The sequence below is a fragment of the Centruroides sculpturatus genome, unplaced genomic scaffold (assembly GCF_000671375.1).
Source record: "Centruroides sculpturatus isolate CEXI.00-Female unplaced genomic scaffold, Cexi_2.0 scaffold282, whole genome shotgun sequence".
In the NCBI taxonomy this organism is placed as follows: Eukaryota; Metazoa; Arthropoda; class Arachnida; order Scorpiones; family Buthidae; genus Centruroides; species Centruroides sculpturatus.
Window position 1 is genome coordinate 318,990 of NW_019384528.1, and position 27,607 is coordinate 346,596.

Sequence of the window (27,607 nt, forward strand, 5' to 3'; positions counted from 1 at the left end):
TTCATATTTTATTAATTTTATTACATTATTTCTTTATGANAGCATTGTTTGAGCTGTGGCACTTTGTCTATGCTCTCAAGTTTATTAATCAAAATATTCATATTTTATTAATTTTATTACATTATTTCTTTATGATATATTATACATTCTCTGCTTATGTCGTACATTTGAACCTCGACTATTTAAAAATTCAATTTTGAGTTCTGTATTCCATTTGATATTCTGTTATTTTATATAACTTAAAGATGTTGGATTGATATCGATGAAAACATTCATCATATTAAATATACTGGTATGCAGTTGTATGTTTAACTGGTTTGGTGTACTGGTATGTGTGAGCTTCGCGATTTTTACGCAGATGTCGGAAAAAACTTTGTAAACAACTCCGATGAAAAAAATACTCTTGGTGAGAATTATATCGGAGGTCACCAGTTGTTTTCACAATTAGGTGGGAAAGTTGACACTTAGTTGATTGGAATGCACCGTTAGTGTCAACAGAAGTCAATCACGTGACTCATTTCCCACAAAGAACATATAAAAGCTCGAGCCCAGGAAGCTCAGGGCGGCCAAAGGAAATTACAGTGGAACCCCGGTTAACGAACTTAATCCGTTCCACGACTCCATTCGTTAACTGAATTGTTCGTTAACCGAAGCAATTTTTCCCATGGAAATTAATGCAAATGCAATTAATCCGTTCTAGTCTCCGAAATTTTTGTCATTTTATTTGTAATATACAGTAATTTTCTTTGATGAAAATGTAGAAAAACGTAGTATCTATCATTACACCAACAAACATGTAAACTTTGTTTAATAAAATAGCACTGTACATACCTTCGTTTGTTGTAGTTGGTGGCAGAAAGGTGGAGATATACGAACCTTAATGCTTAGAGGGGGAATCCCCTCCAAAAAAATAACGGGTAGCACTTCATTGGAATATTCTTCGAGTCGAAGTATCTTTCGTTAAAAAAACCCACCAGTGGCTAAGTGGTCTTCCTTGAACACGGGGAGTTCGTTCGTGGGTTCGCACCACGCTCAGACGGGCTGGCCACGTGGAGTTTTCCGGGATTTCTCCACGTCTGTAACACCTAAATAGGGGCCAGTTTCCCTTAAAAATACCTCCCAGAAGGCATTCCCTCTAGTCAGATCGCCCAAGTGTTGCATTGCCATAACTTAACAAAGAAACAAACTCTTTCCATAAGAAACAAGAAATTGATCTAAAGTTGATTGTCTTACTCTTTTAATCAAAATTTTTCTAAAATGCGATAACACATTGTAGTTTATATTGCGTTGTCGTTTTCTATTGCCACTATGACTTTTTTCTTTCTTGGATGCCATATTGATTAAATATATAAATCACAAAACTGAAAAAAGAAGTATAGCACAAACACTCGGAAAAGCAATGCTTAACTCGCGCATGCCTAACACCAACTAAAATTTGACACAAAATACCTTTACGTTCGTTATCCGAGACAAAATTTTTGCAAAATAAAAGTTCGTTAACCAGGACGTTCATTAACCAGGGTTCCACTGTATATTTATTAATGTAATATGTCCTGTGTATGTCTCCATACACCGGACATAGCAATCGAAAGGACATTGCCATACGACAGACAACTTTCATTGCCATTCTACAGTTCCTGCACCAACTACAATTCCTACGGCCCATTCAATGAATGCATATTAGTCATCCTCACAGAGGTATTTGTATTTTAGAGCTTTGTGAACTCTCTCTCTCTCAGAATAGCCGTTAGAGCTGTTAAGAGCAACCCTTGTATAGTTAAAGTACAGACTTTCATGTAAGAATAAAGTTATTTTAAAAAATGCAGTTGTGTTTTTTAATATGAAAACGGTACTTACTTAAAAATCATGCCTCATATATACCATCTTTTAATCAATAACACTAAATATTAAAAGATTAATTGCACAACTGCACATGTGAGATAAGCAGAGGGTCAGGGGTTAACCAGTAACAGCACTTCAACGAAAACTCAAATGTTGTTATTGAAGTGATGAGATATTCAAAATTTTTAAAATGTGATTTTCAAACATCGTTCTGATATTCAACTTTGGAAATTCGATTTCGTTAAAAATCCTGAGGTAGGCCTTGGTGAAGGCAAAAAACATTCAAGTTTTCATTGAAGTGCTGTTACTGGTTAAAAGGTTTCATTTGTATTTAATTTATTTAAATTTTTATAAATCGTTTGAGACTGCATACTATAATATCAAAAAACTTACTAATACACCTTATCTTGCAGCCGAAGTTTATAAGAAAAAGAAAAATTTCTAACGTTTTTGGTCTTGTTTCTTTTTCTTATAAACTTCGGCTGCAAGATAAGGTGTATTAGTAAGTTTTTTGATATTAAATTTTTATCCTTTTCACTAATGAATTCCAAAATTTATTGGATTATTTATTATGTAAAGAAGATATCAAGTTATAATTTCAATGTTTTCATATATGGTTCAGTACAGTAAAGTTCTCAAATTACTTTCAAGAATGAGTAATTAAAAACTATAAAACTAACTTAATAACAAAAAGTATATTTTACAAAATAAATTATTTTGCTGTCTTTCATACTAGCATAACTGCCTTTCATGTATATAATGGGAATAATTTGATAGTGTCTGTATTTCAGTAGAAAAAAATAATTGTTTATGAAAAATGGCTGACAGTAATTTACATTGTAAAAATATTGAAGAATACAAATAAAAATTTTTGACTTCATAATCTGTCTTTTCACAGTCACCATTGACAATTCAAAATACATAAAAGATCATTTACAGAAAACCTTTTATTTGAGGCTAAAAACATGTAAATTTGATGCCTCTGCAAAAACATGTAAATTGTTTTTTATTAAAAAGGTCTTCCTGGCAATGAATACCCATAAATTAAAACAAATAGTTCATCAAAACAATGGCTGATGGTGTTTTTACAGAGGGGTGGTCTCAAATAAAAAGTCATCTGTGTAAGTGAACTTTCGTGTATTTTGAATTGTCAGTGGTGACTGTGAAAAGACAGATTATGAAGACAAAAATTTTTATTTGTATTCTTCAATATTTTTACAAAATAATTGTTACTGAGAAACATATATTAGTTTGAATTAAAAAACTTGTAAAAGCATTTTCATTTTTAACATAACAGAACATTTTCCTTGCACTGGATCAAGAACATTGATACAGTAATTATTGTCTTTTAAACTATTTCACAGCTTTGATAAGTTGTAAAAACATTTGAAAGACAAAAGAAGAGAAGTAATTATAAGAAATTTGAGTGAAATAGGCATAGTTTTAAAAATGAGTCATGTTATTTCAATGTATTTGTATAATTATAAGTTTCATTGCAAATAATAATTAATAATTATTTTTGAAGAATTTTACATTATGAAACAATTGCTATAAAATATTCACAGTAAATAAATCTTTCTAACAGTTGCATTTATATTGGTGTTACTTTTCAATATATAAAGTTATTCTATATTGACATAGCTAATTATTAAATCTGTTTATAAGTTATGTATATTAATATAAATCATATTTTATATGTTAGTTCTTTTAAGTTTTAAACTTAAACACAAAAATTTCTAAAAAGTTCTTATAAACAGTTATGTAAATAATTTAATTATATTTCTTTGTAAATATAGTAATACGTAATTGAGTATTAAATAATAAATTTTTTCAGATGGTAAAACAGATAAACTCATTGTAATTTTGAATAAATTGGAAAGAAGAGAATATACTGTTCTAGTTTGTATTCCTTTATTATTTATTGTACTATATAAGATTATTATTTAAATATTAAATTGGCTGTATTTTCTTTAGAGCAATTTTTATGAAGAAGTTTTAGCTTTACCACAACTAAATAATGTAGCAAGAGCTCATAAAGTGGATAAACTTAACAAAGTAGGTTTTCAAAATAAGTTTTCTAAATGTGATGCTTACATACTAATTAACAGAACATATTGTAAGGCTAATTAATTTGCAAAATAAAAATAATAGTTAATTTAAACATTACAGTTGATAAAGTTATATTTTCCATGGTTTGAACATTCTCAATGGGACAAAGAATCATCAAAACCTTCTGATTGTCATGTAGTAAAACCTCCTTATGATGATCATAATTATGCTATATACAAAATTAGTAGTGTACAGAAAGAATCTTTGACTCAACCAGGAAAATTAAGAAGTAACTATTTTTATATTTTCTTGAGTGTTTGATATTGTTAAAAAAAATAATAAGATTTAACAATATTACATTTATATTCTTGTAGATTGTTTTTCTTATAGAAGATTCATAATTAATTTATTCTGCAACAAATAAATTGTCTTTAATTTTAGGTGGCAAAGATGATCCCCGCAAATGTGTTCTTTGTGGAATTTTTGGTGATGCTATTCCTAATGTAAGTAATTTTTTGTAATTATTTTCCTAGATCTGCTTTTATATATCTTTGTAATTACTGAACACATCTCACAGATTGTATATTTAATTAAGTTTAGAGATTGAAATCTATCACTGTAATTTGAAATTATAAAATGCCAATGACTTAATCTATTTGGATATTTCCCCAGCATTTAATCAGACAAAATTTGTTACAAATAGATTTAAAGTAACTTACTTTTGTGTTTTATTTAATTTGATATCAGTTAATATTCATGTCTGCTCTTATGATTAGCGGCATTTATGACATGATTACATGCATTTTATTGATTCCACAAAAAAAAAATAGAGTTTGAATCAAATTTCAAGTACAAAATTTCTGTCATCTGTTAAAAATAACTTTAGCAGATTAAATTAGATTTTTAATATCTGTAGTATTAAATTCTTTGATTTATTATATGCAAACATATTAAAAAATTCACTTTTCTGATAAGTTTGTGTATACTAAAGTGCTTTATAATTTGTGGAAGAAAAAGAAAACATCATTAAAATGGCTTAATACACAAATTACACATTATCCTTGACAAATTTCCATTTTTTTCTGATCTAAAGAACATGCTTGGACAGAAATTAAAACAATAACAGTTTATTGTGTTAATTGTAGAAGCTGATAAAGATAAAAGCTTTTATCTATTTAAATTTAAATGAATATTAATATAAAACACCTAATGTATATTTCATATACATATAAAATATGTATATGCTCATTTTAAGAATTAGATATACAGTAGACCCCCCTATAACGCGAATTCCTATAACATTGCAAAAAAATTGCGACAGTATTCATATAAAGACGCTAAAAAGGACGCGTAAAACGCGGTAAAATGTCATCGCCGACTCATGTTGCGACAGAATTGGTCGAATCTGGACCAATAGTAGACAAGCAGCCGAACTACTTACACACTACGGAGAGTTTAGATGGGTAAGTTGAGTTTACTATCGTCTGTACAGTATGTAAATTAGGTACTGTAAGTCTAATACAGCACTGTAATTTTATACATTTCTTGTGAAAGAAACATTTCTTATTCAACGGCCATAAAAATTATTTCTATTAATGATGTCTCCAAAGTTCAACAAAGTTTTCGCAGAAAAATAACTTACCAGAAATCGCGGCCGCCATTTGGTGCTATGCTCCGCGACGAAAACAAACTTAAGCAATGGCGACGTTGAACGGTGCACACTCGGTAAGTAATCCTATAATTTTTTGTTTATAGCATAGTTTATACGGATTATTTCCAAAAAATTATACATATTTTGAAAATACTGAGTCGAATTAGTCTAGAATCGATTAATTTTATGGAAGAAAATCTTTCAAACAGCCGTAGTCCATAAACTGCACACGTGTCAGGCTGTGATTGGCTCGTGTATTTAAGGATTCCTACAATGCGAAATTCTTATAAAGCGGAACGTATCTACCGCGTTATAGGGGGTCTACTGTATCTTCTTCAATGTTTCTAAAACTAAGACTATCATATACAAACTAAAACTATTGTATACATTTTTCTTTCATTGTTTACAATGAAAGAAAAATGTATACAATAGTTTTAGTTTAATAAAAATTTTCTACATTATAAACAATGTAGAATGAAAGAGAATAACATAATATAGACCAAACAATTTTTTTGTAAGTATAAATGCATACTTACTCTGAGTGAATAAACCTAAATTATTCTTTGAAATTTATATTTTGAACAAAATGAATTACATTTCTGGATAGCCAAATTTAGAAAAACTAGACAAATAATATTTGAGCAAATACAGTTTTAATTTTAATTTATTAATAAAAGAATAAATTTAGGAATGTGGACGATTAATTTATTGTGGTCAAAATGATTGGGTACACATAAATTGTGCTCTGTGGTCAGCAGAGGTTTTTGAAGAAATAGATGGTTCACTTCAGAATGTTCATCCAGCTATATCAAGAGGAAGATCAATGGTAAGTATAGAATAATTTCAGTTAGTTTTTATTTAGAATTAATGAAACTAGTTTACAGAATAAAAAATAATTAATGGAAATAATTTGTTTTAAAAATACTTATATATATATTTGATACATAGCGTTGTGAAAGTTGTAAGAATAAAGGTGCTACTGTGGGTTGTTGTATTAGAGGATGCCCTGCTAATTATCATTTCAAATGTGCTCGTGAAGAAAAGGCAATATTCCAAGAAGATAAAAAAGTGTATTGTGACAATCATAGAGATTGGGCTGATGAAAAGGTCTATTAATTCTTATTTTTAATTATTATTTTTTTTATGTATTAAAATGTTTGTAAATTATAGTAAACCAACATTTTAAACTTTTTTATATGTGTATACTTTTTAGAAAATTGGTGATGACTCATTTTTTGTCAAACATTCAATGTATGTTGATCAAGATCAGTTATCACCTAAATGGCGAAAGAAAACCTGGCAAAGTGGTTTACCTGCTGGATGTGTTCATGTAACCATAGGTTAATATATTTTGCTTTCGTTTTTATTAAAATCTACATTTTTTTTTTCAATAGTTAAAATTTAAATATTTTATTAATATTTTAGGTTCATTGACTATTGAAAATCTTGGATATTTAACTCCAGCATCTGATCGTTCTGATGCATTGGTACCTGTAGAATTTGTGTAAGACTATCTTAAACAAATTATTTTTAAAATAATTTTTATTTTATTTTTTTTAATATTTTTATACCTTGTATTCTTAGAGCAACAAGGTTATTTTGGAGTACAAGAAATCCTCGTCAAAGAGTCACTTATAGGATAAGAACTATAGAAGTAATACCTGAAACAGAGATGGTGGAAAAGGTTGCATCTCCTCATCATACAATTGCTCATAATGTTGATAAAAATGATAGACGGAACAAAATGTCAAATGTTTGGAAATTTAAAGGATCGGCTCTACGAAGGAATAATTTATATCCTGAATGTAGTTTAGAATCTTCAGTTGCACATTTAGATCAAAATAAAAATCTATTTGATTTTAATAGTGAGAATTCTGCATTAGTAAGCAATACATTGCAAGATTTAAATAAAAACAATGAAGAAAAAGAGATAGGTAAAAATACTTCTGTTTATGATGAAAGATCTTCAAGTACACTGAATGCCTCCAATAAAGAAGATTCAATTCACAACAATTCATTTTCAAGTAAAATTTTAAACTCAAATCAATTGATTGCCTCAAAAATTGATCAAATGGATCAAACTAGTAATGATTTATCATTAGGAACAATATCTAAGGATATGATATGTAAATTAACTTCTACACCCAAGATTAAAGATGATAAAAAATCTGATAATGATTTAATTTCACAGAAAAATGAGATTATCAACAAAATTTCAGAAAATATATCTGAGATGAAAACTTCAAAAAGTGTGCCAAATGAAGATGATTGTACTTCATCAAATAATCAAGTTCCAATTATTGAACATTTAGAACCTTCTAATAAAATAAATAATCAAATCTTAGAGTCAAAAGTCAATAATAACAAAGATAAAAATGAAGACAATACCTATCAGTCTGTTGACCATCAACTTCCATCTGAAGAAGTGGAAAACATTTGTCCTAAGCTTCCAGAGAGGAAGTGTACTTTAAAAAAAATTCTCAAGACATATCCTTTGAGAAGTCGCCGGTATCAAGAATCCATTAAATTATTAAAACATTACACTGATAAAAACCAAATTACAATGAATATAAAGAAAAGGTTAAAACATAAAAAATACAAAGACATCTCTTTTCCCACAAACAACATAAATGAAATATGTGATGACATTAATAACAATGAAGCAGGAATTCACCTAGAAACTATGGAAAATTCCAACAAAACTAGACAGTTGAGGAGGACTCCAGCTCGTTTATATTTTGAACATTTAACAAAACATAAGTTACTTTTCAAAAAGAAAAGGAATCTGAACAATATCTTTAATAATAAAAAATCAAACTGTACTAATCACAGAAAAAACAAACTTAATAGCTGCAAGAATTCAGAATTTTTACCTAACAACAAGAATCATTTGTATCAGATACCACTAGATTTTGCTGTACAGAAAAGTAACAATTTAAATAATCTTGTAAATAATGAAATTGTGGTGGCTGTTGGAGAAATTGAGAATTTTGGTTATTGTATGGATAGCAAAGAATCAGAAATCCAAAATAATGAAAGATTTGCTGATCAGAATAAAGACCTTGCTAATGAAAAAACGTTTAAATGTAAAAATTGTAAAAGACAATATAGGACATGGGATAGTTGTAGGAAGCATGAAATGAATTGTGATTTTATTGTTGACTCCAGTTCATCAGATGAAGAAGAAATGAATATGTTACCAAATTCGCAACAAGAAAACCCAAATGCAAATGATGAAATTAATTATTCAAACAGAGAAGAATTGAATGATGATGACAATGATGAAGATGGTGATGATGATAATGATGACGACAATGATAATGATAAACAATCTTTGATTTCAACAACAGATAGTGCCTCTGAACCTTACTACAAAGATGATAATGATTTTTCTGAAGAATGTACAGAATCAAACATATTAAGTAATTCTTCTATATCAGCAGATGTTTATAATGACAATATTTTTCAACAAAATTGTTCAAATTTTAACATAGAAAAAACTAAGAAAAAAGAATCTAATCAGAAATTTATTCTTCCAAAACCAAATGTAAATGTTGTTAACAGTTATACATCTACAATTTCAGAAAGCAGTTTTAATATTCAAAGTAGTGAAAATTCCATGTTGGTTTTCAATCAGCCTGAAGAGGCAACTCACAATCTTAACAATTCTTACATTCTTCCTAGTCAAACAGATATGAATGCAGCTCGTCCTATTTGTATTCAGAATACCTGTCAACTTTTTACTGCAGGTCTAAATATTGTTCAGAATCCAAACTTATCTTACTTGGGATCTATTACTATCTCTAATCAAGAATTAGTTTCTATGGCTTTTAATGTACAGGATTCTTCGATGCAAGTGCCATCTGGGATAATTATGGATCAGGTTCAGACTTCACAAATTGCTTCTAATATGCAGTTGCCCATTGTAAATTTTCCTCTACTAAATCCACAGCTTCCAAACACTCAGACATTTGTTCCTCATCCAACTATAATGAATCCCCAGCAGCCTCTTATGTATTTAAATCCTGTATTGACACAAACTCAAGTGAGTGAATCCGTATTTATTATGAATTCTGAATCTTCACAACCTGTAGTTTATGAAATGCCCAGAAATGCAGCAGTTCAACCTGCTGTTCAGTCTGCTGGATTTATTCCAAATTCAAATGAGTTCAATCCAACTAATCTTGAACAACCATGGTTAGCAAACAGTTTACCTGTTAATAACATGCATTCATCTGTAGATACAACATCCTCTAATCAGGATTTAAAATCAGGTTTACCTCAAAATTCTGATAGATTACTCCATAAAAGTATTTCAGTTGAAACTGATAGAGTGAATGAAGAACAGTCAATTACTAATGGAAATATTCAAAGCACAGCATCGAAAAGCAGTTTGAAAAGATCTGCTTCTCCAAAGAATTTAGAAAAATGTAATTCTGCACTCTCTGAATTACAAAAACTAACTACTAATAAACCACTGATTGAAGTGATACAAAAGGCGGCTCAACAAATGTTGAAATTAACTTACAAAAACTATGCTGATGTTAATCAAAAAACTAACTCTGATGAAACAAAAAAAAATGAAAAACCTTGTTCTACTACAAAGAGTTGTGCTTCTCATTCAAGATCAAAATACAAAGCTGCCAGAATACGAAGAAATTCTACCTCTAGTGAAAATGATATATCTAGTTCAAATGTTACGTCTGGAAAAACATCAAGAAGATCTTCGATTCAAGGTAGATTTAATAAGTTTGAGATATAATGGAATTTTTTTATCATGTAATAATGTGCTTATGTTTATAAAGTATAATTTTAAATTCATTTTTAATTATTTGATATGCAAAGTAATTTCTGAAATAATTTAAAATAGTTTAATGTTATAAGATGTTGAAATTATACAATTAAATACTTTAACATTTTCATAGACTATAATTTTAAAAGTAGTCAAAAAATTAAAGGAATTGTAAATAGTTGAACTGTCTATCATTATGATATATTCCAATTTTTCTCTGTGATTATAACATGAAGCTATATCAAAGTGATATCCTTTGAAAATACTGATTTATACTGTATTTTGCTTTTATCTGCAGCACTCTATTGGAAATTCTATTTCTTTGGCACTCAGCTGGAAATGTTTCTTATAAGAAGCAATTTTCTTCTTCACATGATGAATTTTTTATTTACTGTAATTTTATCACTTTCATATTAAACATGATTTATTTTTGACTAAATATACTAAAATTGTTTGCAATATTATTGCAAACAATTTTAGTATATTTGTATTATAATTTGCAATACTTTTTTTCTTACCTTTTAAATAAATTCATTAATGATAATTAATTATTCTGACATCATCACATTGCTAGGCTGCAATTTTTAATTGTATTTTTTAAATTTATTTAATTTAAATTTAAATTTTAATAAACTTTAATATATTTAATTTCAAACATATGCTCTCCATCTCAAATTAGTGGTGTATTGCCCCTATACATCATACTTTTCCTGTTAGCAATAGAATTATGCCAGTCGTCTATCTAATTCCTTTCAGGGGAAAATTTTTTAACCCGTTGGCACACGTNTTCATCTATCTAACTTTGTTCTCAAGGTAAAGGAAGGACAGACAACAGATGGGTGACAGTGGGAATTTATAGGTCTATAGTTCTTTCAAATTGCAGCCCAATGATTTATAGTACTATTACATCAAGATAGTTAAGATATAGATGAGTTTTACTCTGAAATGTGCAGATTAAACAATGATATTAATTCAAAAGAAATTGACATGCAGTATCTTGAATATATCACATTTTTAAGTATATTTTTAGCAATATATTTACCTATTAAATTTATTTCAGATGATACAAGTGATAACATGTCTTCTAAGAATAATGATGAAAAGAATCATCCTAGCAATAAACCATATATCATGTTTGAAATAAGTAATGAAGATGGTCTATGTATAAAATCTGCAAATATTGATGGTAGGAAAATTTTATACTTTCTTTAAATTCTGTTTATTAATATAGAAATATTTGCACAATACATAAAATATTAAATATTAATAATTGTAATTTCCTGATTATAACCCAAACTTGCATATAGCCTTCTGAATTGCTAGAATCAAAATAAAACTTTTATATAACTCACACTGCTGAATACTTCACACCTCTGAACTTGCTGTTGAAAATAACACCCTTAACTAGTATGCAGTTTAGAAGAAATGTTGTTTCAAACGTTTTGTTTTTACTCTTTATTTTTTTTATTTTATACTTTTGTCTACAAAGAATTACTAAGTGAAAGAGAAAAATGAGATGGAACTGCATAAGCAGCATTGTGTTGAAATACAAAATGACTGTCAAACGATAAAAATGTTGTCATTTTGTTTCATTTCTGTTTTATTTATAATAATTAAATATATGATATTATGATATTATAAAGATGATTAATAAATAACTAGCTAATGAGTGCAGTGCTTTGAAAGTAATTTGTATAGCAATTCAACCTAGCAGGAATTAACAGGTAATGTAAACAGCAGCATGGCATGGCAACCAGTAGTATTTGTGATCCTACAGTAGAATGCAAGCATATAAATTAGAGCAATGTGCCTACAAATTCCTAACCACAAAAGGAACTGGACCAATGGAAATTTATCAATGCATGACAAGCATGTATGGACAATACATACTAAGCCTAGCCCAAGTGAAACCCATGCAACTTTCATGTCTTTGGTGAATTGAAGGCTTATGGAACAGTGAGATAACTGCCTTAATGACTAGGGAAATTATCTATAAAGTAAAATATACTCTTTACATTTTATTATTGTTGGCTGTTATTCATGATCATCCTTTATAATAATAATAACAGCTTTGTCACTAGTTGCCACCTTGTTGATGTAGGAGAACTTGCTAGATCCAATAAACTATATAGCACAGTTGGTAGGAGCATAGGTTTCTAGTAGAGACATCCATACAAGTAAGATCTTTGGGAGAAATGAAACAGTAACCCTTGAGTGGTGTGTGACCCAAAGTAGGCAGCTATTTACATCATCTGTTCTACATGTTAAAAGTGATTGTCCTGGATTTAGTTATATATAAGCACATACAAATACTCACCTCTTATGAAATAAACAAAAAGGTTTGGACATGTTCTTAGTATAATATTAATTGTGGATCATTTGGGTAAGCATACTTCATGTTTGTGAGTTAAGAAAAAGCTCATGTTTGATAAATATGCTAGTCTCCCTTGTTACCAGTGGTTAATACAGCATCAGCCAAATATGGCTATTGCATCACAAACACTCTCACTGTGTATGAAGAAATGATGATTAAGGAGAGGAGTTTATGTCATGCCTAAATTTTGCTTATCTTTGACTGATCAGTCTCTCAGAAATTTTTCTGCAATTGTGCAATGCCACATGCAACACAAGGTCTCTATGGCTAAGGCGACATTAAAACCATTTGCAATGTCGTGAACTTTTCTCAGACATAAGGATGATCTGTATTTGTTTTTCATTCATTAGAAGCATTCCAACATTGCTTTATCACACATGGAATAGCAGAAATTTGTTGTTAGATTTATTTCTTCATAACTTTAATGTGTGAAATTACATTTTCTCAAGATTCTAGCCTCATTTCATATCTTACATGATCTCATTTACATTTCAAAATTTTGAGATGAATTCAAGATGGCAGCCATCTGATTGACATACATAAAGATTGTTGTTGCTCTAGACATAACATGTTTCTATCATGCAAAAATTTTCCTTATTCTTCTCAGTTCAATTATATAATGGTGTTAAGCAATCTTGGCTCACCCTGAATAATCATGTAAGAAACCAAGCATAACTTTTTGTCCAAATTACATAGCATATTAGCCAAAATGCATCCTTATAATAATTAGCTTGGTTTCTTATATGATTTTATATAATTTAAATTGTTGATGACTTTGAAACTAAATAAAGAAACTATCTAGTAAATTTCTTATAAATATTCTTTTAAAAATTCATGTGAATATTCACTCTCTTCTATTTATTCAATACGTTTGCAATAATAGTTTCTTAATTATAATTTGTTCAGTGAGCAAACTCATGTTTGTAAAATTAATTAATTCAACTATGTAATTAAAAAATTTATATGATTATATTGTAATAGATATGCCAGGCTGCAATTTTTAATCATTTTTTAATTATAGTTACCATTAATGTACACACATTAGATTACATTAATATTATTGTTATGTTCCTATTCAGATCAATATAAAACTTCCAATTCAAAAAATTACAACTTATCTTTAATCAAAACAATTTTATTAAATTTAACAAAAACTTCTTAAAAAGAAACATTATGTAATTAAACTAAATAATCAAGACTAATGTGAGATCCAGCCTGGGGTACAGGGTAGGTTGTTACACCTGTATCACTTACTAGGCAGATAGTCGGTGGGACTAGTTCTCTACGATCCAGATCACTAGATCTGATCTAAAAAATTTCATAGCAGAGCGATAACCACTAGTAGATCTGAACTGTGAAGTCCAGATGTTTGTCAGGGCTGACACCAGTTTGTCAATTTATCGATCCGCGGACAAACACGCGTATGAGATCTGATTCAGACACAAATTAAGAGACATTTTGTTTGATAAACAAACAACAATAAATTTAATAAAACCAAAGAAAATAAAAACTAATACAAAATACTAATGAACGAGAGATATAACTACTACAAATAAGATACAAATCGAGAGATATATGGACTTATATTATACCCGATGCGTGATTGAGAGAGAGAGCTCACAAAATCGTTAGAAACATACAACCTGTTCTAGTTGTCGTTCGTTTTCTTCTCTGTAGGCAAGGGACGCTTCGGAGATAAAGTTCATTTACTTCTTTCCATGGGAGATCAATATGTGCTCAAAATCAAAGTATAACTTCTAAGTGCAGACTCTGGAATTCTTCTATGTGACTCGTCTAAGGGCATTGGTCATCAGGAGGAAAATGTGTGGAGTTTGGACACTTTCAGATCTGTCGCTGAACTCTCCGAATTCTGACAAATTTCCTCTATATGTCACGATCGGCGACCAATCATCATGCAAAGATTCCTCCGTGAGAACGGATGGAACGGGGAATATGTGAGGGGTAAACATTTCCCATCAAAGCGAGAGTTTTCGCAGATAAGGGAAAAACAGAGGATGTTCTAACTTCTGTGAAAGGAAGTAACATCTGTTATCTATTTTTCTCACCCAAACGAAATAATATTTTATAACAAAATATTAACGTTATTAATAAAATCACTGATTTAGACCCAGGGGCCTTTCAGGTCTCACACTAACAAGGAGAGGACACGGCTGGCTACCCACTGATTTTGTGTGAGGTTGGCCAATTGGGTGGAAAAATATCACAACAGTCGAGTGGTCAAAACAGTCAGTGGGTGCAGAAAGACTCACCAAGACAGGTTTACCATTTGTAACCATTTAATAAACAGAAATTTCCTTACAAATTCCTTGATTGATGAGGTAGCACACACAAAAAGTGCGGATAAAGTCTGAATAGAGTTCGAAAAGTTCTATCTTCATTACTTGTGGTTTGATGCAGATGGTGAACTACTTTGTAGGTTCGGGGCATTTATCACGGCTTGTGGCAGCTTCTCATTGGACGAACCGACAAGTCTGTAGATCGCTAGGAGTCACCCAGAGAATGATGTTTCCACAAGGTCCAAAAGGTTCTGTTTTGTTTTTCATATATCTGGAGCACGACCAAGAGAGGAGAAACTGCACATCCAAGAACCTAAAATGTCCTTGAAACAATGGTTTTATACTGTTTTCCCCCAAGTCACCTCTCCATTGGTCTCTCATTATCACCTGGTGACAATTCAAAACCTGATAGAGGGTGCGGGAGAGGTCAGTGTCGCGACTGAATACGATTCCTCTCTCGTCACTTTTCCTCGACTTTATTCCTTTCCCTGTTTAACTAATTTACACAAAAATTTCATTGTTTGATTGAGACATCTAATCTTTCCATTCACGTCTGAAAAGGAGCTCTTTAAATTTCCAATCGATACCCTTCATTTGGACCTCTCAGTCAACCTCATTCGGGTCTTCACATTTGTTTAGCTTGGATGTAGTGAAAGTACTGGTATATCAAAAATGATCAAATACATGTCTGAGGTTTTCATCCAATGTGCCTTGCAAATATTAATTTTTGGTGTTTGAAAATTTAAAAAGTTTGTAGTGAATGGTTATAAGCTGTAATAGATGATATGATACATTCTACAAACACCACATAGCATAGTCTGTTAAATCATTAATTAACAGCAGCTGCTGAATAGGTATTGTGCTGGCATCTATTTCTGAAAATTTTTAAAATATTTTTTAATTAAATAAAAATTATAGAATTTTGCATTTGCATATTTAATTCTTATGTCAACAATCAGAACTGTCACTCAATCAACTGTGAATCAGAACCTTCATATTTCTAGTGATTTTGGTTTTATTTTGAAAAAGGCAAAGCAGGATCTGAGGTTAGTTGTAAAATTCAAAATATTAAGTAGTAATAGAATTATTAGAAAATAATATAAGTATTAGAAATTTTGTGAAATGGCAGCATCATAGGAAAATGTTTGTAATTGACTATCAATGAGTGAAGAATTGACAACTGACATTGAAAGCAACGAGTTTGCATTTATTGCATCATATGAAAAACAGGATATTATGGATGGCTTGAAATTTTGTACCCAAATTTTGGAAAAGTTAAATGTTACTAAAGGACCAGCAAATGAAATCATGTTGAAAAAAGCAACAGCTTTAGGTGAAAAATTTCCTATAACTGTTATTGACATTTTTAAAGAATGGATTTTGATGAGGTAGAAGAATTATTCCTGTCAGAAGAAAACATCCCAGAAAAGGATGATGGAAAAGACATTCTGTACAAATTGAAATCATCTTCACCAGAAAAATTGCTTCCATCTAGTAGCACTTTGTATTCAATTGTGTCTGATTGAGTGAGATTGAGCTAGAATCTAAAAAATTGAAAGCAGAATACATAGCACTTGACACAAAAATTAAAATTCTGAATTTGATAAGAGAACATCCTAATTGGAGTTTATAAACCATTCAAAAGAATGGAGGTAATGCACTTCATTCTAAAAAGGATCTATAAAAATGGACAAAGAAAATTGAAAAGGAGGAGGTGTAAAAGAAAAATTTTACATGATTGACAAGTGGTATTTTGATTGCTTCTGTGAAGCCTGACAGTAGATGCAACCTGTGACAATGAAAATATTAGAGCACCGGGCTTCACAATCTGCTGTCCAATTTGAAGGTCAGAGTTTTACTTTACATCATCACATGGATTGGTCTTGAATTTATTAATTCAAAACTACTAATTATATTCATCAAAGAAAGGTTACAAAATTAAAATCAAAAAATGAATTAGATCTACCTACTATTTTAAAAGAAGCACAGAAGTATTGGAAGCAAATTGCAAAAAAAAATTTTACATTTTTATCCTGATTTTATAGTAAATACAAATCAAACTGGTTGCAAATATCCATATGAATATACAATATTTGTACCCAATTTGTCCACCAAAGGTGAAAAAAACAACTGAAGTCTTCCTTGGTGATTTTAACAAAGTCACTCAATAGTCAAATTGTTTTATTTAATTTACCTATAAATTAAATAAAACAATTAGAACAGATTAGAAAATTGTTTTATTTAATTTACCTATAAATTAAATAAAACAATTAGAACAGATTAGAAAATTGTTTTATTTAATTTACCTATAAATTAAATAAAACAATTTTCTAATCTGTGAAACTGAGTTGCAGTATCCTTAAAGCCAGTTTAATAAGTTCTGTTAATAAATATGTACTAGTGGATGAAATAAGATTATAATAAATTAATGACATTGAGGCATATTAATTTAACATTTTAACATTGTTTACAGATGATGATAGCAACTGCAACCTCATCACTGTACTCCATATTGTCAACCTTGTGATGTCTATTTCTTCCAACAAATGAAACATTAACTATATAAAGCTGAAAAACTGGATTCTTTCTTTCTGTCACTGTATGCCAAAAATGGCCACTAGGGGCACCCCTATCTATTATTTAAATTAACAATAAATTCAGTAGATTACTATTTGTTGCTGTTTTTTTTTATTTTTGGCTGCATTTTAGAAGCGTATGCCATGAGAAATTCAGTATATTATTTTTATTTGTAATAGGAATTTATTATTTATACCACAGAATGACATCACTGCTGCTAGAACATCCACTAGGGGGTGTCCCAGGCTACTAGAATAGAAGGATTAGAAGTATAAAATAATCTAATAATCTTAATCTTTGTTGTTGTTTTCTGTCCTGGCAACGCCAGGCTCATCTGCTGGTTTTATTAAGAAATTTCAAACTTTTGTTGAGATTTTGCAGAATAAATGTCAATTATATACTAGGGAAGATACTATAAAAATTCATTCATTTATTCTCTCCAGTTTCCAAAGACATGATAAAATATGTTTCCCATTCATTCAAGAAATGAGACAATTCAAGTGTTAATGCACAGTTTGTAAGAAATATTTATGTTCTACATATTTTATGATATACAAGTATATCATCTGACAAGTTGTAAGCCAATATAATAAAATTTAAAAATTAACAATAAGATGTACGATAAATATACTGTCATTTATTTTCAATTATTTATACCAGGTTGTTCAATAAGTTTTGTCATTCGATAAGAGGTGGCGCTATTAGGAGCGTCACTTTATTACTCTATAAATAGTACTACTATTTCTTAAACACGTGTCAAGTTTCAAGTAGATCCGTCAACTCGTATATTTGCAGCTGTTCAAAGTCGACGTGTCGTATTTTTTTACGATGGAAAAAATCAAATATCGTGCAGTGATAAAATTCTTATTTTTGGAAGGTGTAGCACCAAAACAAATTCATGAACGATTGTTAAAAGTGTATAAGGACTCTTCACCTTCAATCAGAACAGTAGAAAGATGGGTTGCTGAATTTAAACGTGGTCGTACGAGTCTTGAAGACGATCCACGTGAAGGGCGTCCAAAAAGTGCATCAACACCAGAAATCGTAGCAAAAATACAGCATATGGTTTTGGAAGATCGTCGATTAACCGAGAGAGATTTAGTAGAAGCCCTAGGGATTTCGTTAGGCAGTGTGAGCAATATTTTGGCTGAAGTTTTGGGTTACAGAAAGCTGTGTGCACAATGGGTGCCGCATTCGTTAACTATGGAACAAAAACACATTCGAATGCAACTTTCTCAGCAACATTTGGAGCGTTTTAGAAAGGATAAAAAGGATTTTGTGCGTCGTTTCATCACTATGGATGAGACATGGGTCTACCACCATGATCCTGAATCAAAACAAGAGGCTAAAGAGTGGTGTGAACCCGGTACTTCGGCTCCGAAGCGTGTTAGGGTCCAGAAATCGGCCAAGAAGGTGTTAGCATCAGTTTTTTGGGATGCAAAAGGAATTTTGTTTGTGGATTACCTCCAAACTGGTAAAACAATAAACTCAGATTATTATTGTAACCTTTTGGACCAGCTAGATGTAAAAATTCGTGAGAAAAGACCTGGTTTAAAAAAGAAAAAAATCATTTTTCATCAAGACAACGCCCCCTCTCACACAGCTCAAAAAACCATTGCGAAAATCAGTAAATTAAAATACGAATTGTTGCAACATCCTCCCTATTCGCCAGATTTAGCTCCCTCTGACTTCTGGCTGTTCTCACATCTAAAAAAATTCATGCGTGGGAAACGATTTTCATCGAACAAAGAGGTAATAGCAGCCGTGGATGTGTATTTCGACAGTCTTCCGGATTCTCACTTTAGGGATGGAATCCATAAATTAGAAGATCACTGGAACAAGTGTATTGAAGTTCAGGGAGATTATATTGAATAATAAAATGTATTTCAAACCATAAAATCGTGTTTTTCTTATCGAACGACAAAACTTATTGAAAAACCTGGTATAGTATTTTATTAAATATACAAATTTAAAAATTCTATAATTTTTACCTAATTAAAAAGTATTAAAAATATAAAAAAATATTTTAAAAATTTCTGAGAATCAATGCCAGAACAATACCTGTTTGGTAGCCACTGTTAATTAATGATCATTTAACAAACTATAATATGCAGCAGGTGTGGAATGTATCGTCTATTATGGCTTATAACCATTCACTACAAACTTTTGAATTTTCAAACATTGAAAATTAATATTTGCAAGGTACATTGGATGAAAACCTTAGGTATATATTCACTCATTTTCAATGTACTTTCATTATGTCAAGCTGATCAAAATTGGTGGATAGCCAGCCATGTCCTCTCCTTGTAAGTATTTAAACTAAAAATAATACACAAAATCTTGAATAAAGAACTCAAAATTTAATATAGTAGAGGATTGATTAACTAAAAACGTTCCATTTGGCAAATTCAAATTTTCGCTAGTGCTGTGACACTCAAATATTTGGCTATATCTTGGGATCCTTCAATATTATTTTTGTTGGTATGCATGTTTTAGCTGGCAGCACTGGCGCAACCATGACAGAGTACTTAAGGACGCACCAGTATTTGAACGACACATTTTTTTCTCATTATGAGTTTTGCTTGTTTTGTGTGTGTGTGGTGTGTTTTTTTTTTATTTTTCAATATATTTATTTTGTTTGTGCAAAATAAAAGAAATAATTTTTAATGATACAATAGCCACAAGTATTATTTTTAAAAAAATGTTCAATAGGCTTAAAATCAACGAAAATTCAACGCAAAGTGATACACAATGGAGAAAATTTTCAACACAGGATAGGTTAATTTTTTTTCGTACATGATCAGTTATCCAAACAACCCCAGTCCCGAATTGTTTTGGATAATCAATGCTCTACTGTATAATAAAATGTAATTTTTAGAATCCAGTTTCTATCTTTAGTTACAATTATGATTTAATTTAATTTTAATTCAAGTGTACTAAAATATTTATTTGATTGCAATTTATTAAGCAATATTTTGTATCTGGATTTAATTCAGTAATTAAAGAATTTCATTTATATTTATTATTTTTGAAACTTATATAGGATTTTTAAGTGTAAAAATTACTTTTTGGTAAAGAGACATTTGACATTTTGAGAATGTTTGAAAAATTATATTGTCTTCCTAATTACAACAGAACTATTTATTTACTATTTATTGATAAATATTTTATTAAAAAAAAATCTTATATTAATATCAAATTCATTTTGAAAATGTTTCATAATACAGAAGCATGGAAGAATGTTCTGGATCAAGTACAAGATGCATGCACAGCTGCTCATCTTAAGAGAAAGAATATAAGTCAGAATGGTAAGTAAATTTTATGAAATAAATATTCAATCATACAAAATTTTAGTTATAATAATAATAATAAAATGTATTATTTAATAGGTATAGATGGACTTTCTGTAATGGGTCTCACTAATAATGCTGTAAGATATTTATTAGAGCAACTGCCTGGTGCAAAAAATTGTGTGAATTATAACTTCCTATTTCATCCTCCTCATCCTGAAGAAGAGGAGGTAAGTGCTGAAATTTAATATTGAGGGAAACTATAATATAAATGTAATTTATAAACTTTTTTCCAGTTACCATTAAACCCAACTGGATGTGCTCGATCTGAGCCTTTTCTAACTAGGAAAGATTATGATATGTTTAATTTCTTAGCTTCAAAGCATCGCTGTCCTCCACAATATCAACCTTATTTACGTGATGAAGAGATGAAACACAAATCATCTCGCAGAGCAACCAGCATAGATTTGCCAATGGCTATGCGCTTTAGACATTTGAAGAACAGTGCTAAGGAAGCTGTAGGAGTTTATAGGTATAGATTTTTAGGTTTTATTGAAAAACTGGTTTTAATTTTAAATATATTTAAAAAATGAATATATTTATAAAGGTCACAAATTCATGGGCGTGGACTTTTCTGTAAAAGAAATATTGATGCTGGAGAAATGATAATTGAATATGCAGGTGAAGTCATTCGGAGCATTCTAACTGATAGTCGAGAAGCTTATTATGAAAGCAAAGTGAGCACTTTATAAAATATGCAATTGTTTTTCTTCAATATTAAAATTTTACTTTCTGTGTTTAATTATTATTTTAAATTTATTGTTTATTGCAGGGTATCGGATGCTATATGTTTCGTATAGATGATAATGAAGTAGTTGATGCCACTATGCATGGAAATGCTGCAAGATTTATTAATCATTCTTGTGAAGTAAGTGTACTTTCTTTTTATATACAACATAAAATGCAAAACGTGATATGGATGCTGTATATTCTATATGTATATGAAGTCACTTTAATCCAAAAACTTTTTGGTTAACAGTCTCATGGCACAAATTGAACAGGTGTTTACAACAACCCAAAATACATTTGTATAACACTTGTTCAATTTGTGCAATAAAGTCTTAATTTTCTAACTAGAAGTGCTGTGAGACTGTCAACCAAAAAATTTTGGATTAAAGTAACTTTGTTTATACAGTAAAACCTGTCTTTGGTGACCACCCATGGTTCCTTCAAAAAGTGGTCTTTTAGACAGGTGGTCCTGTAATAGCATATTTCCGTACTTTTTAGCCATTTCTACTAAGCAAAATTGGAGATGAGCAAAAATAAGCAAATTTTTTCAGCGATAGGGCTATATTAGTATTGTATTTTATTCTTATCGGATACTGTAATTCGATTTACAGGAGTCGTCATGATTTTATAAGACAGATTTAATACCAATATTTTAAAGATTAATACAATAGTCGCATTTTCTCGATTATAATGCACACTTTCATTTTTCCGACTTAATTAATTCGACTCGGTTGTTTTCGTTCACTCTTCAGTTACGTGTATTACACCATCGATATACAAGCGCGTCGTTATCTCTACATCACTTTGGTTTTGATATTCGTTAGTTTAATCTTATTTTAACTTTAAAAATAATGTTAAATATTAAAAAATACAGTTTCTTAAGTACAATAAGAAAAATTATTAATCTATATATAATTGAGACGGGTTGATGATAATAATAATAAGTGCAGAGCCCAAACGGTTAGGAGTTGGAAGCTGAAATTTGGTACACAGTTAGGGTACGTCACGAAAACGCACACTAAGAAGGGATTTTTTGAAATTCCTCCCGGGGGGGAGAAAGACAGGATTAAGGCTTAACACTTCCATCAACAATGGAAGTGTTAAGTAACAATGGCGGTGTTAGGTAACAATGGAAGTGCTAAGTAACAATGGAAGTGTTAAGTAACAATGGAAGTTTTAAGTAACAATAAAAGTTTTAAGTAACAATGGAAGTGTCAACAATGGAAATCTTACGTAACAATGGAATTGTTAAGAGAAAGCGACGTGCGATACGCAGATGCAGTTTTTTCGTTTTTGCGGGAAATCGAACATATTTTTAGACCCATCTAAAAATTCTCTAAGGGGACCCAATTCTTGCATTCTGTGAAAACGGGTAAGGTTGACTGTAACGTAATAATCTTTATCTTAGTTATCGTTACTTTTGCCCGAGCAACGCCGGGCCCACCTGCTAGTTAATAATAAAACGATTTTATTATTATGTTTCATTATACAATTTCATTACATTCCACGATTGTCATTGCGGAATTGAAAAAGGAAGGTTGCCTGTAAAACTGATTTTTGCATTAATGTGTTTATTTCCACGATATTTTTAGAAAAATAATATCCAAATAATTTTTGCATGCAAAGTATTCAAAAAACAATAATGTAGGTTGATACAGAAACTATTTATCGCACATGTACTGTTTATAAACTTCAAAAAATAATAATAATAATAATAATAGTAATAATAAATAAAATAAATTTTATCAAAAGATGAGATCAACCGATTAATTGTATCGTGTACAATATTTTCCTTAATGGTATAAAATATTGTACACGATACAATTAATCGGTTGATCTCATCTTTTGATAAAATTTATTTTATTTATTTATTATTATTATTATTATTATTATTTTATTTTATTTTTTTTTTGAAGCTTATAAACAGTACATGTGCGATAAATAGTTTCTGTATCAACCTACAGTATTTGTGTACAATATTTTATACCACTAAGGAAAATACTGTAGGTGTATGGTAAAATAAATTTCATTTTCCCAGTTAAACTTCGCCACTAATTGCTGTTGTGATAAACCATTTTCACTTTCTCTGATAATTTTAACACGATCTTCTAACAACAGCACTTTGCATTTCTTTCATTTTTCGGACATTTTCCAACAAACTAAAATGAATTTCCTTTGTTGCTAGACTAATTTATTAACACCTGTACCTAATTTCAAGGATGGGAGAAGTGCCCAGGATGGGTTTGAATGAGAGTTTAGACCAGATACATTCGCTTATTACAGGTGTTGTATGTTGTTTCGGACCAAAAATCAGTGCCCGCGGTCGTGTTACACAGGTAGCCGTTTAATACAGGTAACTTATACGAAGACTCTATGGATAAACTATTCCGTGCCAGAAATTTTTGCCCATTTTGACGGGTGCCCGTCGAATGCAGGTGGTCACCTAAACAGTTTTCACTATATATGTAAAATGCAAAGTTTATACCCTTGCACATATTGCTAACATTATGCTTACAAAGATCAGTAGAGACATAAAAATGGGGACAATAATACAATAGGAAGAGAATTAATATTTACTGCATGTTTTACTTTTTGGCATGTACGCTAAATACTGTACATATAAGCATTAATTGGTTTCAAATCAGAAATCTGCAAAACTAAAAAAGCTTGTATCCTGTAAGTTTATATTAATATTTTGTTGCCTCCCTACATTTTGTAATTTATTCAGCAATTTTGAGATATTGATTCTACTAATGGCATACTTTTTTAATGGAATTCTGTTCTTTTGCTAGAAGCTGGTTGACAGTTCAGAAAACTAATTTGATCATTTTTCTCTTTAAATATCATCAAATATTTTCAATTGGATTTATGTCAGGGCTTCTTGCAGACCATGGCAGATCACAGATGATACTGTCTTTAAAATCGAGCCTGTGTACCCTTAGCAATGTGGGGTCTAGCTTTGTCTTATCAGAAGATACAAGAGATTTTCTGGAGAACAAATATACTCGCAACATCCATTGTTCTCTGCAGAACTTGCATCTCATCTTGCAAGAAGGTTTACAGTTAGCATCTAAATGTCGTCATTTGTTATAGTTCCCTGGAACACCTATAACCTTTAACTCATGAACATCCGATCACGTGGTGGAAATTCCCCACTAAAACAGATAAAAGGCCATTCTTACCCCCTCTCGGGGGAGTCGCTTAACGAACGCAGGACTAACGACATCGGCCCGATTCTCCAAACCTGACGAAGTCCGATCTCCGAAGATCTATCTCCGATCAGCGCTTAAGTTGCGACTGAAGTTATTTAGTGCCCTAAATAACTTCAGTCACTTTAGTGAACTGAAAAAAAGTTATTTATGTGACTTCAGTCACATAAATAACTTTAGTACTCACTGTTTCCAGGAACTCATGTAGTAGTGGGTCCAGATTATCCATAGTCGTCGGGAACTCTCTCTAGAGGTATGGAAACTCGGTGAACTCGCTCTCGCTCGTTTAAACAGCTCGGTTCGATTTTTCTACATCAATAAACTGCACAGTCTCTTCTTTCTAGTTGCCGCCCTGGTTAACCTGCTCCTTCAGAGCGTTGTGTTTATCAAACGAATACTATCTTAGATCGGTCCACCCGAGAGGCCGACATCTGTGTTTATCTGTAGAGTTACCAGTACTAGCTTATTTTGTATAGTGTGTAGTAAGTTGTCAGTTTCCGTATAATAAATTGTGTTTTTATTTGTTAAAAATATGGTAGACTCCTTTACTCGATTACGCCCTTCACCTTATTGTTGACCCCAAGCAACTCTCCCTTCACTCACCTGACGTTTCATCCTGACTAGTGACAGAGGCGGGCGATCTCTGACCTCCCCTCTGGTTCACATTTGCATCTCCTGTGATTTCTACGGCAACCTTTTTGTTGTTCTGTAAGAATGTCATGTTCTTCAACATGTTTGTATATTGTTTGTGATACAGGATGTCAATAATTTGTAGAGTGTTGGAAGACATGTAATTGGTCTGTATTGTGTGGGGTCTATGGTGGTGTTGTTTTTAGGTTTCATGTAGGTGATGCCCTGAGTAAGAAATTTTGGCATGTCTTGTGGATTGATGATGATGTGTGTTAGATGTTTAGCTAGTTCCTGGTGCAGTGATGTAAACTTTTTGTACCAGAAATTGTGAATGTTGTCTACACCAGGTGTCTTCCAGTTGTGTGTTCTGTTAACAGCGTAGCGAATGTCGTGTATGTTTATTTCAGCACAGGGCATACTTGGTATGTTATGCAAGTTTCTGTTCTCCTCCTTGATCCAGCCTGCATCAGCATTGTGTGTAACAGCATTGGACCAAAGAGAAGACCAATAAGTTGTGAGTTCTTCTTCTGTTGGTGTGCCACTGTGCTGTGTATCAGTGTTTGTTTTGGTACTGATTTGTCTGTAGAAAAGTTTTTCATTGTTTGTGAATAATTTATTTTGTTGTTTTCGTAGTGTACATGTTTTGTATCGTTTGAGTCTACGTGCTTTGGCTGCGAGTTTTTGTTTTAGTGTATCGATGTATTCTGTAATGTGTGTGTTGTGATGTTCATGTTTTGTGTGTGTTTTAATTTTCTTGAAAATGTTTTTGAGTTGTTTCTTTAATTTGGGTGTTATGTTGTTTTTAGTGTATTGTGTCAGCCTGCCTAATTGCTGTCTAATGTCATTTATTTGTGTTTCTATTCTTCTCTGCCAGGCAGGCTTGTGATAGAATTGTGTTTTGTGTGTGTCTGTCTGTGAGTGTATTTTCAGTCCATGGTGTGTTACTACTGTGACTGCCCCAGCATAAACTAATGTATGAATGTCTGAGAGTGTAGAAATTGAATGAATGTAGTTTGGTAGTAAGTGAGTGTTTACATAATCTAGTGTTTTTCCTACTGCCTTTGACGTGTTGATTTTTGGTATTCGTGGTCTTTGTGTGGGATCTGTACCAGTATATTTAGTGAGTGTTTCCTGAAATATAAGTGAGAGTGTATTAACTAATTCTATGTCTACGTTATCAGTGATGGATGGGGAAGTGCCTGCAGTATCATTAGTGGTACTTGTTGTGTGTGTGCTGTAATCAGTGCTTGTTGCTGGATTATCCTGACAGGTTACGTGATCTTCATTAATGTTAAATGTTTCTGTCTGTTGATGTATTTGATCAGCAACCTGTTGTTTGATAAGTTCAAGTGTTGTTTGTGGGATAAGGTTGTTGTGTATAATTGTTCGTTTTTGATCAACAACCCTTTGTTCGGTGACAGTGAGGTGAGGATATTGTTGTGTGAATATGTGGTGTAGTTGTTGTCTGTATGCTGTCATGTTTGTTTCGAGTCTTGTGATGGTGTAGTAAGTGCGGATGATAAACTCGTTCATTTCTGTTGTCCATTTCATCCGTTGGCGTGGTTTTCCAGCCTTTGTGGTCTGTGGATGCATTGCCACAGAAACACCAAGGCTAGGTTGATTCCTCACATCTGTTGAGGGCATTGCAGTAGCCATGCTTGGGCCGGCGCTGCTTTCGCCACCGGTAACCAAGGGAGACTGCAGCCTATTTTTCGAATGTGAGCCTTGTTAGCCCGGGCAACATCCAAGCCAGTATCACACTTTGATCTGGTTACTACCATGATAATTATCTCCACAGAATGTGGGTGTGGTCACTCTTAGCTTCATTTCTCCCCATAGACCTTACTGGCATGGGTGTCCCTACCAGGAGCTAGTGCTCCAGCCTACATTGCTCTATGGTTCAGTAAAATTACTAGGCTCTCCCACCCCGACCAGGTGGTGACCACGGGAGAGTTTTTATTATAAAAAATGTATTTTTGTGTTACATAACAAAATGGATGAAGCAGACTACATTAGACAAATATTTAAATAAATACAGATTATTTTCATTTCTATTTAAGAAGTTTTTAAATTGGTCCTTTGAAAAACTTCTACTGTATTAAAACAA

General features: G+C 31.3%; 1 protein-coding gene and 1 long non-coding RNA gene across 3 annotated transcripts in view; one reads left to right on the forward strand and one right to left on the reverse strand.

Moving 5' to 3' along the window:
- The window catches only part of LOC111622929 (histone-lysine N-methyltransferase 2A-like), a 65,479-nt gene that overhangs the window by 36,258 nt on the left and 1,614 nt on the right, over positions 1-27,607 (forward strand). The window contains exons 12-26 of the mRNA XM_023365396.1: positions 3,677-3,741; positions 3,817-3,897; positions 4,012-4,180; positions 4,333-4,394; positions 6,231-6,368; positions 6,491-6,649; positions 6,756-6,882; positions 6,968-7,046; positions 7,127-10,278; positions 11,395-11,520; positions 20,810-20,890; positions 20,972-21,102; positions 21,169-21,404; positions 21,480-21,609; positions 21,705-21,800. Of these exons, the coding sequence (XP_023221164.1) occupies positions 3,677-3,741; positions 3,817-3,897; positions 4,012-4,180; positions 4,333-4,394; positions 6,231-6,368; positions 6,491-6,649; positions 6,756-6,882; positions 6,968-7,046; positions 7,127-10,278; positions 11,395-11,520; positions 20,810-20,890; positions 20,972-21,102; positions 21,169-21,404; positions 21,480-21,609; positions 21,705-21,800 (4,832 nt within the window). The remainder of the gene's footprint in view (positions 1-3,676; positions 3,742-3,816; positions 3,898-4,011; positions 4,181-4,332; positions 4,395-6,230; positions 6,369-6,490; positions 6,650-6,755; positions 6,883-6,967; positions 7,047-7,126; positions 10,279-11,394; positions 11,521-20,809; positions 20,891-20,971; positions 21,103-21,168; positions 21,405-21,479; positions 21,610-21,704; positions 21,801-27,607) is intronic.
- Positions 6,233-27,607, reverse strand: part of LOC111622933 — a 52,457-nt gene continuing 31,082 nt past the window's right edge. For both annotated transcript variants that reach the window (XR_002756366.1, XR_002756367.1), the window contains exon 3: positions 6,233-6,345. This is a non-coding gene — a long non-coding RNA (uncharacterized LOC111622933). The remainder of the gene's footprint in view (positions 6,346-27,607) is intronic.